This window comes from Trachemys scripta, chromosome 2 (genome assembly GCF_013100865.1).
Source record: "Trachemys scripta elegans isolate TJP31775 chromosome 2, CAS_Tse_1.0, whole genome shotgun sequence".
NCBI classification, from domain to species: Eukaryota; Metazoa; Chordata; order Testudines; family Emydidae; genus Trachemys; species Trachemys scripta.
Genome location: NC_048299.1, coordinates 111911985 through 111928731, shown reverse-complemented (window position 1 = coordinate 111928731; position 16747 = coordinate 111911985). Strand labels below are relative to the sequence as shown.

The 16747-nt window shown below is 41.3% G+C and overlaps 1 protein-coding gene across 2 annotated transcripts in view; it reads left to right on the top strand.

Moving 5' to 3' along the window:
• LOC117872699 (probable palmitoyltransferase ZDHHC11) overlaps positions 1 to 16747 on the top strand; it is a 75592-nt gene that overhangs the window by 25487 nt on the left and 33358 nt on the right. The window contains exons 1-5 of one of the 2 annotated variants that reach the window (XM_034761427.1): positions 1952 to 2291; positions 3962 to 4183; positions 12157 to 12335; positions 13596 to 13697; positions 16365 to 16489. In XM_034761427.1, coding sequence (XP_034617318.1) covers positions 2283 to 2291; positions 3962 to 4183; positions 12157 to 12335; positions 13596 to 13697; positions 16365 to 16489 — 637 coding nt within the window. In that variant the 5' untranslated portion in view covers positions 1952 to 2282. Of the gene's footprint in view, positions 1 to 1951; positions 2292 to 3961; positions 4184 to 12156; positions 12336 to 13595; positions 13698 to 16364; positions 16490 to 16747 lie in introns of those variants that run through there. The other variant, XM_034761426.1, reaches the window with a different exon arrangement.

Below are 16747 nucleotides of genomic sequence, written 5' to 3'. Positions count from 1 at the left end.
GCCCTGCTTATTAATTGCATAGCACCAACCGCAGTCTAGGTTCTATACAGACAAGTATGAAATGTACTTGCTCCTTAAAATTTGTGGTCCTCTAATTTGCCAGACATGTCATCAAAAGTGTGTTTAGTTCTGTCAATCTAGGCAGCAAAACTGAAACAACCATTCCTGGGTAGCAATGCAGATAGGGTTGCCAGGTGTCCAGTTTTCAACTGGAATGCCAGGTTGAAAAGGGACCCTGGCAGCTCCAGTCAGCATCACGGACCGGGTCGTTAAAAGTCTGGTTGGCGGTGCAGCAGGGCTAAGGCAGGCTCTCTACCTGCCGTGGCTTCACGCGGCTCCCAGAAGCAGTGGCATGTTCCCCCTCCGGCTCCTAGGTGGAGGTACGGCCAGGCGACTCTGCACACTGCCCCATCCGCAGGCGCCTGCCCCACAGTTCCCATTGGCTGGGAGCGGCGCCTAGGAGCTGGAGGGGGGACATGCTGCTGCTTCCAGGAGCTGCTTGAAGTAAGCATCGCCGGAGCCTGCACCCCTGACTCCCTCTCATGCCCCAACCCCCTGCCTCCGCCCTGATCCCTCCTCCCGCCCTCTAAACTCCTCAATCCCAGCTTGGAGCCCCCTCCTGTACCTCAGAACCCACACCCCCAGCCAGAGCCCTCACACCCCTCCTGCACCCCTGCCCCAGCCCTGAGCCCCCTCATCCCCACCCCAGAGTCTGCACCCCCAGCCAGAGCCCTCACATTCCTCCCGTACCCCACCCCCTGCCCCAGCCCTGATCCCCCTCCCACCTTCTGAAGCCCTCGATACCAACCTAGGTCCCCCTCCTGCAACTCAAACCCCTCATCCCCAGCCCCACCCCAGAGTCTGCACCCCCAGCCCTGCCCCAGCCCAGAGCCCCCTCCCACACTCCAAACCCCCCTCTGGAGCCCCCTCCTGCACTCCAAATCCCTCATCCCCGACCCCACACCAGAGACCACACCCCTAGCTGGAGCCCTCACCGCCCTCCCCCAGCATCCCAACCCACTGCCTCAGCCTGGATCCCCCTCCCGCACCCTGAACTCCTCATTTCTGGCCCCACCCTAGAGCCCGCACTCCCAGCCAGAGCCCGAACCCTCTCCTGCACCCGAATTCCCTGAGCCAGCCCAGTGAAAATGAGCGAGTGCGTGAGAGTGGGGCGAGCGAGCAATGGAGTGAGGGGGGATGGAGTGAGGGGGCGGGGCAAGGTTGTTTGGTTTTGTGGAGTTGAAAGTTGGCAACCCTAAATGCAGAATGTAACCAGTTATAATTCTATACAATGTGATATGTACTTGTGATAAATTCATATTTGTGTGTGTATGCTATGGTTAAATAAAAGCCTTCCTGGCCTTTAGTACAGTACATTTTAAATTGTGTAAGCTAGAAACTGTAAACACAGTATTTCAATTGTAAGTTTGGATGTGATCACCTGGGAGTAGGTCTCTAACTACCAGAAGCCCTTAAGAAAGGGTTTTTTCAAAAGTGTTTAGTGGTGCCATAACTTGCATGGAAACGTATGGTAATACATCCACTGACGTCAAATTTGTTAAGCCAAAGCTTAGCACTTTCTAGACTCACACCCTAAAGTTTTACGATGTGGCTAAAACGCCACAAAAAAAGAACAGGAAGTAAACATTCCTTCAGAGGTGTGTGTTAGTTTCAGTTTGTTTTACTAAGGTTTCTGTGAAATTACACAATCCTGGAATAAAATACTTTGGTTTGTGTTTGGCTTTATATCTTAGATTTCAAACAGAATTTCAGCAGGTATTTATACAAGCTGTAAAGACTCCTTGGGGCAGGCAGGCATATAAGTATTGAAAATGTTGGGTATTTGTTGTATGACCACTGCATTGAGAAGCTTTGTGCCTGGAGGAGGTTCTCTTATTAATAATTCAAAGAATTTGGTACTTGAGCTATGTCAGTTCTGCTGAGCATTATATAACTGCAGGTTCTAAATGTGCTGGGCTATCCTTCGACAGGCATTTGCTAGCAGTCTCCAGGACAAAACTGCTTTTAAGACCAAATTTCTTCCCTGAAGCTAAAGGGGATTTTTCCTGTATGCTGCAATACCCTAACATAAATGAAGACCAGTGGTTTGAAATCCGTGTGCAAAATACACTAATGTACATTGATGAGCAGCAGCAGAATGCTGTAAGAAAAACTTTGTTTCCATCATTGAGAAATCCTGTTTGAAAGGGTTTGATTCTTTCTTTGCAAAGAAAGGTTTCAGCCTTCAGCAAGAAAAGCTTCAGATGTAAAGATAAGGAAAAATGGTTGAAGTGAGTACTCTGTATATGTTAGTTACATTTTTTGTATTAATATATTTATACTGGTTGGTTAAGTGTTTTTTAAGGCTTGAAAAGAGTCTGTTACTATCTCTCCCTCAGTCACCTTGGATGTTAGTAGTAGTGAATTTGTATCTGTTTAATCAAATCAAAGCTCTTGTCAGCATAGAGATCATTCTTGGTTATTGGCTGGTTATTAAAGAAAAACAAATTTGCGTATCTTTCACTAGTGGCTTATGTTTTAATATATGTATTTAACTTTTTCATAGCATATGAATATTTAAAATTGATAATGTATATGTGTGTTTTAAGAATCTAGGAACACTTGATTGCAGACATTATAATAATATTTTTAGCTTGGTAGCTTATTCAGTGTTTTGTTTTGTTTTTCAGTTAAAATCAAACAGCCTCCTAACCACATACTCTAGGACAGGGGTCGGCAACCTTTCAGAAGTGGTGTGCCGAGTCTTCATTTATTCACTCTAATTTAAGATTTTGCATGCCAGTAATACATTTTAACGTTTTTAGAAGGTCTCTTTCTATAAGTCTATAATATATAACTAAACTATTGTTGTATGTAAAGTAAATAAGATTTTTAAAATGTTTAAGAAGCTTCATTTAAAATTAAATTAAAATGCAGAGCCCCCCGGACTGGTGGCCAGGACCCGGGCAGTGTGAGTGCCACTGAAAATCAGCTTGCATGCCGCCTTTGGCACGCGTGCCATAGGTTGCCTACCCCTGCTCTAGGATGAGCATCCTTTTAGGCTACATTTGATACATATCATAGAAGCTTCATGTCTTCCTTTTGTGACATTTCATGTAATAACTGTCGTAATGTATAAAAATGTAGGCTTGTTTTACTCACTAGGATTTTACCTTACTTTTTTCTTAACCCATTCTACATAGGTGGCAACACATCTCAGCAGGCCATGCATGGTATCCTTTGTGTGACTGCATGTTTCCCATAGTGCAATCTAATGTAAAGGAATGCCCTGACACCTCCCAGAAGAGCTTTCTTAAATGTGACCTGCACACTGGGTTGAGAGATCCATCTACTTTAGAGTGCTCCAGAGAGACTATGGAAGGGATATTGAACACACACTTGTAACGCTAGTGGATTTTTATTTATTCTATTCTAAGTTGCAATGCTGAAGAAATAAGCAGGTGAAAAAGAGGGTAGGGAAATCATCACTGGAACAGAACTAAGCAGAATATAAATACAGTATTGGTGTCAGTGAGAATTGGGAGTTGTCTAATAGTTGTAGAACCTTGCCTGTATAGCCAAGATACCTACCATCAGTACCATGTGATAGCTTAGCTGCTTCGCTTATCAAAGGTTTATGATTAAATTGTTGAGTGAACTGTCTTCCCTCGCAAGAGACTTGTATTATACAGCTCATTGTAGACAAGGGGATCAGTGTGATGTAATTTGCATATTGGGTCTGGTTTGAGACTGGATGGAAGATAAACTCAGTATGCTTATTTGTACAAGAGCAGAATTAACAAGAAAATGTTGCAGCACAACAGAGAAATGTTGAGAGAACGCTACAGCATTTTTTGTCCGCATCCCTTACCCTTTATGTTGTAGCATTTATTTTGTTACTCTGAAGAGCACAGAAGAGATTTTGAATAGGGAATATAAAGTTCTCTTTGCTTTCTTGCAGATGAACTGCTATGGCAGGAGGTTAAGGCGGACAGGACCTGAACAGCTGAACAGTAGAAATGACTTGGTTTCTCCACCCCAGCATTCCAGGGTGAACGGCTGGTCTTTACCACTCCACACCTTTCAGATTGTTGCTCTGCTGTTTTACACATACCTGGCCATTGTAGGGTTTGGGATCTACATACCTTTGCTTCCACATGGATGGAAGTATGCTGCCTATGCTGTATCCTTTTTTTTTTTTTTTTTTTTTATTTCCTCCCCTTCCAACACATGCTCTGCATAGGTTCTCGGTTAAAATTACATATACACTGCTTATGCTATAAATAAGGGTTAGTGCATTAGAGGAGTGAATTACGTTTCCCCGATTGTATATTTAACCACACTTAGTGAGGGTGGTTTTGTTACAGTTGTTTTTATATAAAAAATTCACTTCCTGCAAAAGACCATCTTTTAAAAAAAAAAAAAAAATCTGTCTTTAACAATTAATATTGGATATGACCCAAAGCCCATTAGTCAGTGTGAGTCTATCCATTGACTTCAGTGAGCTTTGGATCAGGCCATTGATGTGAGCCTTGTTCTAAACTATGAGCTGCTCAGCAGTTGGAGGGCGGGGGAGGGCAATAGATTCCCCACGGCTTTGAAGGACGCTTTGGTGTATTGATAAACATTCCCAATCATACATTTCACTTCAGCCCAGAGTTACCTACCTTCCACAGAAATTTGGTGTTCCGTCACTTGTTTTTTTTTTTAATTTTTGGAAAATTATTTATATTGGAAATAAAGAACCATAAAACTATTTACCGCAAAGGAATAATGGGCTAATGTGATCCTTGGTTGTATAAAGAGGGGAGTAGTGAGTACGGAGTAGGAACAGGGCGCTAATTTTACCTCCATGGACAGCGTTGGTGAGACAGATGCATACCTCCCAACATTCCCAGTGGCTAAAGGGGATGGATCCTGCCCCATGGAGGATGGGATAGGAGGTCCAAGGGGAAGAGTTGCAGAGCAAGTCCACCCCATGAGTCATCGGGCATTTGATTGACTTTTAAATGGAAGTGTTTTGAATCAGCTCTGTCACTATGGGGAGGCAGCACTAGGGGTGCCACCTCTCACTCCCTCCTCTGCAGCCCTAGGATCTGCACAGGTTAGAGATGGGTGAATTTCTGATAGTTTTTGGTTCACTGGCAATTCCAAACTTTTTTTTTTTTTTAAAGTTAGTTTTGGGTTGTCCCAAAATCAAAATATTAAAAAAATATATATATTCGGCAATCAAAAAGCTGAAAGATTTGTTGTGTGTCAAACAAACATTCAGTTGGAAACAAAACATTTTGGTTTGATTTCAGGCATTTTTTAACTTTAAAGGAATTTTCTAAACAAAACGTTGTTTAGAGACAAAAAGTCAAAGTTTCATTACAAACATATCAAAATGAAACACTTTGTATATTTTGGAGGGAGGCAGGGGGCATTTTTTAGGGGGCTTTATTGACCAGAATAATCCAGCACAATGTTTTGTCACCAAATCTGCATTCTTTTTTTTTTCTTCACCAAAAAGAGAGGATTTTTTTGGTTGACAGTTGTGGCCAGCTCTAGCACAGATCTCAACTTGGGAATGTTCTGAGCATCTGCTGTGTCATAGGTAAGGATGTGATTTGGTCACGGATACCATGACCAAATCACATCTCTGGGACTTCTTTGGCTTCAGCCCCACCGTGACTGTACCCTGACTGTACATTTTTACCATGACTGCTCTGTGAATTTTGCCTAATTTTACTGTGACACAAGTGTATCCATCATCATAGGTGAGGAAGGGGAAGGGAGTTCTGGCTGCTCCATTCAGGCTGCTCCCTTCCAGGGTAGTGGGAGCCCTAGCAAGAGCAGAATAAGTGCTTGACTGGCTCTGCCTGAGCCTGGGGAAGTGCCTAGCTAAGTCCTTCCCTGGCCCAGCCACCCAGGAATGCTCACGGGAAAGGGGGGGAAAAAAGCTGAGAAACAGCAACTAGTTACTGCACCCTGACTTTCTGTCCCAGAGCAGACTAAAGCACCCTGAGATGCCAAAGTATCACATGCTAGCAGAGTAAGCCGTGTCCTCCATCCCTTCTCCCTTCCCTCATGACCCAGGGATGCCCTCTGCACCAGGGGCTATAGGGAGAGAGAGGTGTAGGAGCACACTACGCTGTTTCCACACCCGCTGAGAAATCCCCAGCCGGGGACTTAGGGGTAGTTGCCACCCCTTTCGAGCGGCTTAAGGCTATGTGCACACTACAGCTTAAGTCAGTACAAGTTATGTCGCTGAGGTGTGAGTAAGCCACCCCCGGAGCGATGTAAGTTACACCGTCCTAAGCATCAGTGTGGACAGCACTATGTCGGCAGGGGAGCTTCTTCCGCCAACATAGCTACTGCCGCTCACAGGAGCCAAAGTAATTAAGTTGATTGGGGGAGCTCTCTCCCGTCGGCTTACAGCGTCTGCGCTAGCAGCGGCACAGCTATGCCGAAGCAGCCACGGCACTCTAAGCTCTGAAGTGTAGCCATGGCCTGAGTGTTCCAGAAAGAGTGGAACAGGAAAGAAAATCTTCTCCCAAGTACAAATTGTAGCCCCCTGGACCTTTGTGAAATCTTATGTTTGATCCTCAGGCTGAAAAGATTGACCCCCCACCCCGGGTCTAATGCAAAAGAGACTTGGGGCACAACTCTGTGGTGTACTGTTCACTTGCAGTGCTCCTTGACTGAAGGGCATCCTGCACATTGCAGAATCAAAACTCAACTCAGCAGTAACTGCTCAGAGTGGATAGCAAACGTACAAAATGCTAGCGTTTTTATAGTGAGCTTTTCAGTAACATGTAGCAGCTTCTAATCAGATTACTTTACATAGTGCTTGCTCTTCATTAAATCGTGAATCAGGGTCTTCAGTTCTATAGTACCTCCAAACAGGGACACTTGAAACTGGTTTGAAATTCCTCTGACTGAGATGGCGAGGGTGGAGGTGAGGGGAAAGTTAACAATGTTATGAAAGGGAAAGCATCAATACACCAGTAATTTATGTACTATTTATATACCAAACATAGATTGTTGCTAGGAAGTGATATGATGTCAATACAGTTTTCTTATAACAGCATGATAACTCTTACAGTAAGGGATGAAATACTTGTGTAGTCAAATGTTGTGTTTATAATGGAAAACAGTGCATTAGTGATGCCATTTATCTCCTCTACTAGTCAAAGTCAGATTTACACTGGAAACGCAATATAATCTTACAACAAAGATTTTTTTGTTTTTTCCTACTTCATAGGAAATAAGAATTCCTACTTTTTTTTTAAAAAAAAGCTGTTAAATTCAATTTGCATACCATGTTCACACATTTGAAAAGAATAAGAGCCTTGCTGAGGTCCACTCTGCCGAGGTCCTTACTGGGTCCTGCTGGTGCTGTCATTGCCGGGGGGAGGGTCCTTGGAACAGAGCAACCGAGGGCTTTTTTCGGTGGTGGTGGTTGGTTGTTGTTAAGGAAATTGCTATTTTTGCATATTAGAGAGTGGATTTTAAGGCTTGTTTGGGGAAAAGGGAGAGTTACTGCCCTGAGGTTCAGGTGGGTGTTTTCTGAAAGTTCTGAAAAATAAATGACTATTTGGGGAGTCTGAGAATCCTTGGAATTTTTTCCCCCCTCATTTAGAGAAGGTTCCCCTCGCCTTTTAATAAGTGTGTGAGAGAAGTGTATTTCTGCCTTCCTTTCTCCTCTGCCTTCCCTTTACTTTGATAAATTGCAGCTTTTTTTTTATCCTGATTTGACTAGAATTGGGGGTCATTCCCTCTCTGAAAGACTTTCCAAGATAAGGCACTTTCATGGTAATATAGGACTAAGGAAGGAGTTGGTTGCTAAGTCCCAGTGACATGGGCAGAGGTGAGAGAGACTGTCTGGAGGTGTTTTTCCCCTCTAAAGATGAGTCTTTCTCTTGAGCAGATGATCTACTGGCTGGATTTAGTTCATCTAGATCTTATGAGGAAGGGGTTACACTAAGCACGTGGGCATCACATTTTCAATGTGGTGTTTTGATCAAATTTTGCATTTTATTTCAGATAGTAATAACTAAAAAATTTACAGCATATCTATAGAACAAACCGAGAGAGCTCATACAGATCTCTTTAAAGACCACAATCATTCAAATTAAAACCTATATGCAGATTTTTATAGGACCCTCTCCAGTACAATAGTTCAAGATAATGTTGCTATGCATCAGTTTGGAGGCTGCTCATAATAAATCCAGCACTGCCACCTTTGGCTTTAGACTTTAAGGAGGAGCTGATCAAGGTAATCCTCTTATGACCCTCTCAATATCATTAATAGCTTTAAATGTGAAAGTTGAACCTTTCTTAACCATAGAAAAAGCTTCTTGTTTCCCAAGATATAGAAATTTTAGAGGGGTGTGTAGATGGAGTGGCTTCTTAGAACTTTAATTTTTTGCAATCTAATAAGAACTAATAAGAATCTAAACTTGTGTGTTTAGAAACAAGTTCGAAACTAAAAGAAGGCTGATTTTAAGTGTCATCATGTTGTTATGTTTCCTGATGAGGTCCAGGAAACGCAAACTAGGACATAAAAATTTCAGACTTCTAATGGAAGAACTGCCAAATTTTGGGAAACAATGGAAGATAAAATTTATATTTTTAGTTTTTGACAGTGAAGTAAGAAATGTTTTTCACTTCAAACTGAATTGGTTTTTTGCATTTGTGGAAGAAAGTGGTAGGTCAGATGAGGAGTTCAAACTTATTAAAATAATCTTTTTGCTCTCCTTTATGTTCGAATAAAAAATAATCTTATAGAAATTAAGAATTTTGGGACAGATCCACAGCTGGTATAAATCAGCACATCTCCTTTGATTTAAGTGTACCTGCAATGGCTTACCCCAGCTGAGGATCTGACCCTTTATGCATCATTGGAAGTTTTGTTGCTATGGCTGCTCTGGTAGGTCAGTTTTTTCATGGGGATTTTATCTTTCTGATGTCAGGCTATACTGCGTAGTCTAATGTAGCTTATGGTTGTCTAAATGAAAAATTTTGGATACTGTATGTACCATTCTGAGAAGAATTTTGCATGCAATGAGCAGGATAGCTGGAAAGCCTATGTTATGTAACATACAAGGAAATCCGTGTATATGTATATAATATAGCTGAGTGTGAAGTGTATATGTACGCTTTATATATATGAATACATCACTTTTTATATGAAAAATACACATCTATATAATAAAGTGCTGCAATTACATAAAAACATAGGTGAGGAAAACTAATATTTTAGTCTTCAATAGAAGTAATCTTAAAATAATGGCACATTATTAAATGCTTATTCTGCATATTTAAGATATAAAAAGTGTGACTATACAAAGCATACTTCATGGATCTCAGGTACACACACATATTTTGACAGGCTTTTTGTGGTAATAACTTGTGTTAAGGAAGGCTACAGGTCATTCTCATCAATTGTTCCTGCAACCTTCCCAGCTGCTCCCTTCTGGTGAACAAGAAACTGTGTTTGGGATTGGATCCAGGGTTCAAACTGTGCCTTATTGAGGGAGTGAGGGCTGTGCGGTATGCTCTGCATGTTGGGTTAAAAAACACAAAAAAAGAGTACATTGTATGTATATTTCTTGGCCCATGCACTCAGAGTTCAATCTCTCTGTTTTTTGAAGAATGCTTAGATGATATCTATCACCGGTTGGCTGTAGAAGAGCTACTTCCTCCTGAACCTGGGAAACACACCATTAATAAAATTACTATTTAAAGAACTTCTAGGTGAAAAATTGATCAAGTTATGCATACACAAGGACTTTTCGTTTATCTCCTTCTTAAGGCAGGAAGACTTACAGGCCAGGGATACTTTAGAATTCTGCTGGTTGTTTAGGTCTGTGATTGTGTATATCATTTTCAAAATAACTTTAAAAAAATCATGTAATATATCCTGATGTTGCCTAGGAGAGACAGTCTCAGAGACTAAGATTTAAATCTTTGAAAGAAGATTTAACCCAAACTGGTGCTCTGTTAGAAATTTTGTATCCAGCAATTTTTTTTATTGTGTATCACACCAAAAATGTTTCTGTATTATGCTGAGTTTCCTCATCTTCTGTTCTCAGAGTTTAAACTGTAGTACAGACTTGTGAAGAGGCAAAGTTTTGTAACGTCTTTTCTAGCTCCCTGGGCTTTGTTTACTCTTGAATCAGATCTAGCACTGTGATACAGTGCTTGTTCTGTTTCTAATAGAAAATAATTCGACTTTAAACAATGTAGGAAATTATTGCTTTGGGGCACACAATGAGACTTCCTGCTCTGGTTAAGAAAACACACCTTCCCATTGTCCTTCTCTGTCATGTCACAGTGTTCATTCTCTTCAAAAGTATTGGTAATTGCTACCATGGTAACAAAACAAAAACATGATGTGGCAGCTATTCTCAGTGTTTAGTAAACGAGCAGAATTCATTTATGAAACTACAGCAGTTTGATAACTCTCTCTGTGACTTAAACCTAGCACAAAATAATCTGTTCGCTGTGTGGTGCTCAAGGGTTGATGTCTGACTTTTTTTAGGAGGGGGTAGGGGGGGGATAATCATCACTAGAATCAGCCAGTGCAAAAAGATAATCCATTTGCCTCTCGCTATTGTGTTAGTACTTAGTGATTGCACAATTAACTTCTGTAGCAAGAGGTGAATTCTGTGGAATACTTGGGGATCTGGTTATAGTTGAACTACTTTCTTATGTTGCAAAGCAGGTAGACAAAGTGCTTAGCTAGTTCAGGTGAGACTGAATATTCATGCTCGGTATTTGGAATTTTAGTGGTCGTGCCATGTGATTTGGGGCTGACAAGTTCGCAAGGTGAGAGTGTAGGGAGATGTGGAAAAGACAGTGCGCGGAAAGTGGGACACAGATCAGTCAAGGGTTAGAAAGGGAGCTGCTTTGCCAGGCGATAGTTTGACTTGGTGTTTTTGCAAGTGAACTTCTTGGAACTGTTTGCTCTATCCCAGGTAAACATGACTTGTGTGAACATTTGTAACTAAATAAATGGGAGTAAGAAATACCCTGAATCTTTGTCACTAACTTCATTTCTAACAGGTAACTGGCACATTCCAAAGCCCGGTATCATTACCTCTCAGGAAAGGGGTAACAGTAAGTTCCTGACTGCCAGTTCATGTCCCATGGTCCTTGCTTGTGGTTCCCAACCCATTCTCCTAAAGTCTCACTTAATCAGCTGGCTCCAGGAGCTAAGGCTTTAAGGAAAAAAACAAATATTATGAGACTAGTGATCAAATTGAAAGTTGGCAACCCTGGAGTGTGGGTAAAATATGATTCCTATCAGGGCAATGTACTGAAATCCTTTTGGTGTTTTCTCCCAAGAATTCCTCTGTGGCTTTTATATTGGGAGGGGGTGAATTGAGTCTAAAAAGGTTTCAAGAGTAACTTGAATAGAACCTTGTTAGTTTGTTCTCTGTTAAGTCTACAGGACTTCTTTATGTTGAAGTCTGAAGGAGTGCCTATTTATAAATATTAGGCAGTAATTACAGGCATCTGTCATAACTCATAGGTAAGGAATAGAAATGGTAAGAGGTAAAATTATACTGAATTGGGGGGGGGGGAATCTGAAGATGAGCTGTATTCGGCTATAGAATAGTTTCTCAAAAGAAGTAATGGTGGCCCCATTATCTTGGGACTTACAAAAATAGCCTGGACAAAACACCAAAAAAATGTGCTGCCAAGAACAATCCTGTATTGTCAGGGGGATTAAACTAACTTAGTAGATAAACCTGGTGACTTCCATTCCTAACTCTCTTGATACTGTGGCATGCTACTTATTAGTTAAAAGTGGGGGGGGGGGGGGAGAGGTAGTTGTCCCTCCTGTTAAGATAAAGTAAAACTGAAATGCATTTTACTCATTTGTAATATTGAAAATGTGTACAGGCAACTGGGAGGTGAGGGAGAGAAGGAACATAGGCCATGGAAGTTAGACCTACATTTCTTCCATTTTACAAGTCAGAGTACAGTTTATCCTTCCTTTGTCTTCAAAAATACAAGCACTGAATAAGGGGGGGGGACTCTTTAAAGTGGCACAGGGACATGTGTTGGGCAAAAGCTATTGAAAGGGGTATGTTCTTGAGCTTCATCTTTGTGTGTTTTCTTTGTCCTAAACACTTAATTTCTCCTTAACTAACAATAACGCAGGTGATCGGCATCCTTTTTGCGCATCACTTAGTTGCTCACCTTGTTGCTATCACCATTGACCCAGCAGATCAAAATGTACTGGCCAAGAAAAACTACAGCAGCCCCATGCCAGTCTTTGACAGAGGCAAGCACAAACACGTCATTCAGAACCAGCACTGTTATCTCTGTGAAGTTGACGTGTAAGTTATGCAGTAAAAACGTATCAAAAAGATCAGGATTGTTTTTCTTTAAATCCAGAGACTTTTATATTTTTCTTTACTGTTGTGAAGTCATTTTCCTGCTGGCCAGGTTAGAGAGAAACTGACCTGTTAGTAAGAAATTGGTGGCTTTGAATTAGCACCATCTATAGTTGAGGTTGCCTGGCAATTCCCTTATAAGATCCTATTTTCAATTGCTTTTAATTTTCACAGACTTCACCTTTCAGGCTGAAATTTTCCATACCAGGGGTTTGCTCCAGGGTGATTTTAATGTTTCAGCTAACATGATTCGGCTGTTTCTGAGAACAGGGGGAAATATATTGTGCTGTCCACGTTTATTAGGGAAAAAAAATTCTCAAAAACCTTTTTTCTGAGGGTCCGTCCTTTCAGAGCAGGGACTTGAAATTTGGCAGGAGGGTTACCCTGGGATGTGCTTTTTTGCTATCCCTGTGAAAATGAGCCCAAATCTGGCCAAGTTACATACTTCTGAATAATCTCTGTTCGCAAACAGTTAGTAGAGACTTGTAAGAGTGTGGCAGCTAAATTCCCAAAGAGTCTGTCTGCCCTGAGCATGCTCCATCTACTCACAGCTCTGACCTGTTCTAGATTGTCCGTCCTCACCATGACTGCATGCTCCGTCCAAGCTCTGCAGAGACTTAGGGCCTGGCTACACTAGAGAGTTTACAGTGCTGCAGCTGCACTGCTGTAAGCTCTCTAGTGTAGCCGCTGTAAGCCGACCGGAGAAACTCTCTGGCCCACACAACGCTGTCCACACCAACACTTAAATTGATGTAACTTATGTTACTCAGGGAAGGGGGGAGAAGATGATTTCTTCACCCCCCATGAGTGACATCAATTATGCCAACATAAGCCGTAGTGTAGACATAGCCTTAGTGGGACTTTACCTACTTTACCTGCTCTTCCCACCCGCCAAGGGATCCTGGTATATCAGACACAAACTGAGAGCAGGGAGACTGTCTCTCCTGTGCTCCTTGCTGGTGGCCATGCCAGAGAGGAGGACAGCCAGAGGAATCCTGATTAGAATGCAGAGGGGTGAGGAATCGTGGGGGGATGGGAAGGGCTATGTGTCTTGGACTGCTTGTGATTTTTGTTTTTTGGGGGGGTAATATATAAACCTGTTATAAGACATCTGTCTGTTGGAGATTGCCCGTGTCTCCATAAGTGTGGCCTGTTTTGCTGACTAATTCTTACTCCATTTTATTTATATCTTTTTGTTTTTAGAGGGCCAAAAGCCAAACACTGTAGTGCCTGTAATAAGTGCATTGCGGACTTCGATCACCACTGTAAGTGGCTCAATAACTGTGTGGGAGGCAGAAATTACTGGTAAGCCATTACGGGCTAGCTTTGATAATATTGATTTGCCATGAAGAAATCAATGGGAGCTAAGTGTACTTCACAATGAACCATATGCTTTTTCCATCTGCCCCCTTTGAGGACATTTAACTGCTTGGTAGGGATTGGCTGATTTGGAGGGAACATTCCTATGACAGGAACCTTTTATTCAATGGTGGAAAAGTGAGGTCAAGTTATTGACTCCTCCCTGGGAAATGAGTTTTAAATATATCCCTTTCCTTCCCAATACGGCTCAGAAACATCCAGTTTTTACTGTGTTTGCAGTTCATTTCTAATAAGTCCACTGTACCAATCTATGTGCTAGCCAGGAAGTTGCTCGACCACTATATCTAGTCACAATAGCTATGGCAGATATATGTTCACTGACCAATTTGAGAGTTAATTCTTATCTTGCAAGACTTGATCTTTGAATTAAATAAGTGTCCTTAGTTGGTATTGTTTGATCTGTACTAAGTGTATTGTTGCTATACTGTAATTAATAAAATGTGTGCTTTTAAAAATATCTTTTGTTGTACTGTAGGCATTTCATTTTTATTCAAATTTGCAGCATCAGTCCAAAAAGAATACAGTAAATAAATTAATTTCCTTTTTTCTCATATTGAATTTTATACTACATAGAACAGAGTGAATAAAAGAAATGCATATAATATTAACTAGAATATTCCATGCCTAATTATATCTTGTAAGGAAGGTAAAATAGATTGAAGCAAACCCAAGTGATATTTGTTTTACCAAATCCCCCTTGTTTTTGAATTCTACATGCCAGTCTTAAGTTTGTAAAGTAGCCAACTATTGGTCATGAGGAAAGAAGCTTTAAAGTGAGAGCCTGCTACCTACTCTATGGATATATAAAGACGTATATGTGAGCACTCACAAAAAGAGTAGAAAAAAATGTGAGCTGCTTCAGCCCCTGAATAGGATTTATGGTGAAAATTGTGTAAATTCATCTTCACATTTAAAATGCCACAAGCTGAATGGAAAAGAAAAAGCTGAATTGTTTGAACAGAAGAGTAACAAAAGGAGTGTGAGTGGAAAATGACGAGTCTATATTTTGTAGTGAAGCCACAGTAACTCGAGTGGTTGTTTGTTTTGCCACACTTTAAAACAGACTCTAGAAAATGAGAAGTAAGTGAGGTTCTTTAGTGTAGAGAGATGAATGGGGGCTATGTTTAGAGTGATTTATTTTAATTTGGTCGGTGGGTGGAACAATCTTTTGACCTTGTCCCAATACCCTGGCTAGTAGCAAATGGCTCTGGGGTATAAGCTTCAAATCCCATGGTATAACAGGTGTGTTGTAGATGGCCTGGCTGGGAGTCATTGGGTGGAAAAAAGTCTTGTTGCCATTATAAAATACTCTAGGGTCATATAGCCCGTTGAGACAGATTAGGGTTTATTCGGCAGCAGTGGATGGATAAGGGATTTGGAGTGTAGCTGTGCTCAAGTACCACAACCATGTGTTGGAGTCAAAGGCTTATTCTTCTGGGTGATTCCAGTGCAAATGTGGATGATACTTCAGGAGTGACCTTAGATGTCATATTGTACATGACATCCATGGGGCGCTCCCTTATGGGTTTTGGCACTAAATTTAAAGCTAGATTGCTTTGGATTTGATCTCTGATTTGGAGGGGCTGGGGGTGGTAAATGTTCTCATTTTGGTTTGGCATCAGGGCTTACCCTTTGCTCTCTCTGGTGCGGTGGAACCATTTATTTGCTTAACCACAAAGACAGGTGGCCCAGTAGGGTTTCAAAGCTCTTTAAGGGAGAATATTCAATGTCAATGCATGTGGACTACTCTTTCAGTGGTCCGGTTAGACACTGATTTATTTGTCCTCTACTGTCAGTAGGGTTGTTCTAATACCCCCAGTTTTGAACCCTCCTCACAGGCCAACCTTTTCTTCAGGCAGCCTGTGATAGAGGTAATGGAAAGAGAAGAGCAGAAGGCTGAGTGCTGGTGACAGAAACCAACCTTCAAATCTGATTGATCATACCATAAATCACTTTTGAAGTTTTATGCAATGGTTGTAATGGAGACAAAAAAGAAGTTTTCTTCTCTTCCATTACAGCCACTGATGTTACAATTGACAGCACTGGTGAACCTGGGTTCCCTTGTCACTGTACAACCCAAATTGTCTGTTTTCATCTATGGAAGTCCTATGTTGTTTGGTTCCTTCTTGGCTAATTTACAAATTTGCCTCTTCTATTCAATTGGCTTAAGTCATTTGAGAAACACAAGCTACCAGGTTTAAACATCTGGGGGCTGGAGGCAGGCTGTGTTTGGTGAGCAGCCAAAGATGCTGAAATTCATACCATTGGACCAACAGAGTCCAATTATTTATTTGACCTTCAGTGGATGCCTAAAGGCATATGGTTACACAGGCTTTTTCTTGAGACGGTGGCCTGTGGGGAGTGGAGGGAGTTAAGTGTTCATTTGTGTGTGAGTGTTTGGGGATGTGAATGAAGTATTTTAACTGAGATTGATGTCATTTCATACTTGTATTTTTTTACTTGAAAGGTATTTTATAAATAAACAAATATTATTCTTTTAAATCAGTGGAAGTTCATGAAAGCTTCATTTCTGTGAAGCTGCATGCCTGGTCATCCTGTGAGTATAGTGTTTTGTTTCTCTTATGTACATAGGTTTTTCTTCAATGCTGTTGCCTCTGCTGTTCTTGGTGTCTTCCTCCTGATACTGGTGATCCTTTATGTCTTCATCCAGTACTTTGTGAATCCAGCAGAACTACGCACAGCACCTCAGTTTGAAAGTATTTTTCCACTGACTTAAAATATATTGTGTACTTTTTACGTAGTTTGTCTAATGGTACTGCTCACAGAGATCCAGTTATGTATAAACTTCATTGAAAGAAGATGTCAATAGGACTTCTTGGTCAGAAGGTTGTTGGTTGACACTAGTGCAGTGCTGGGAGGATGCTGTGTTGTTAAAGAAACTGAGAAATTAAAGTGAGTTCTTTTCTGCTAATCTCTTCTGCTTTCCTTGGTGAAAGTTAAAGATTTCAGATCTT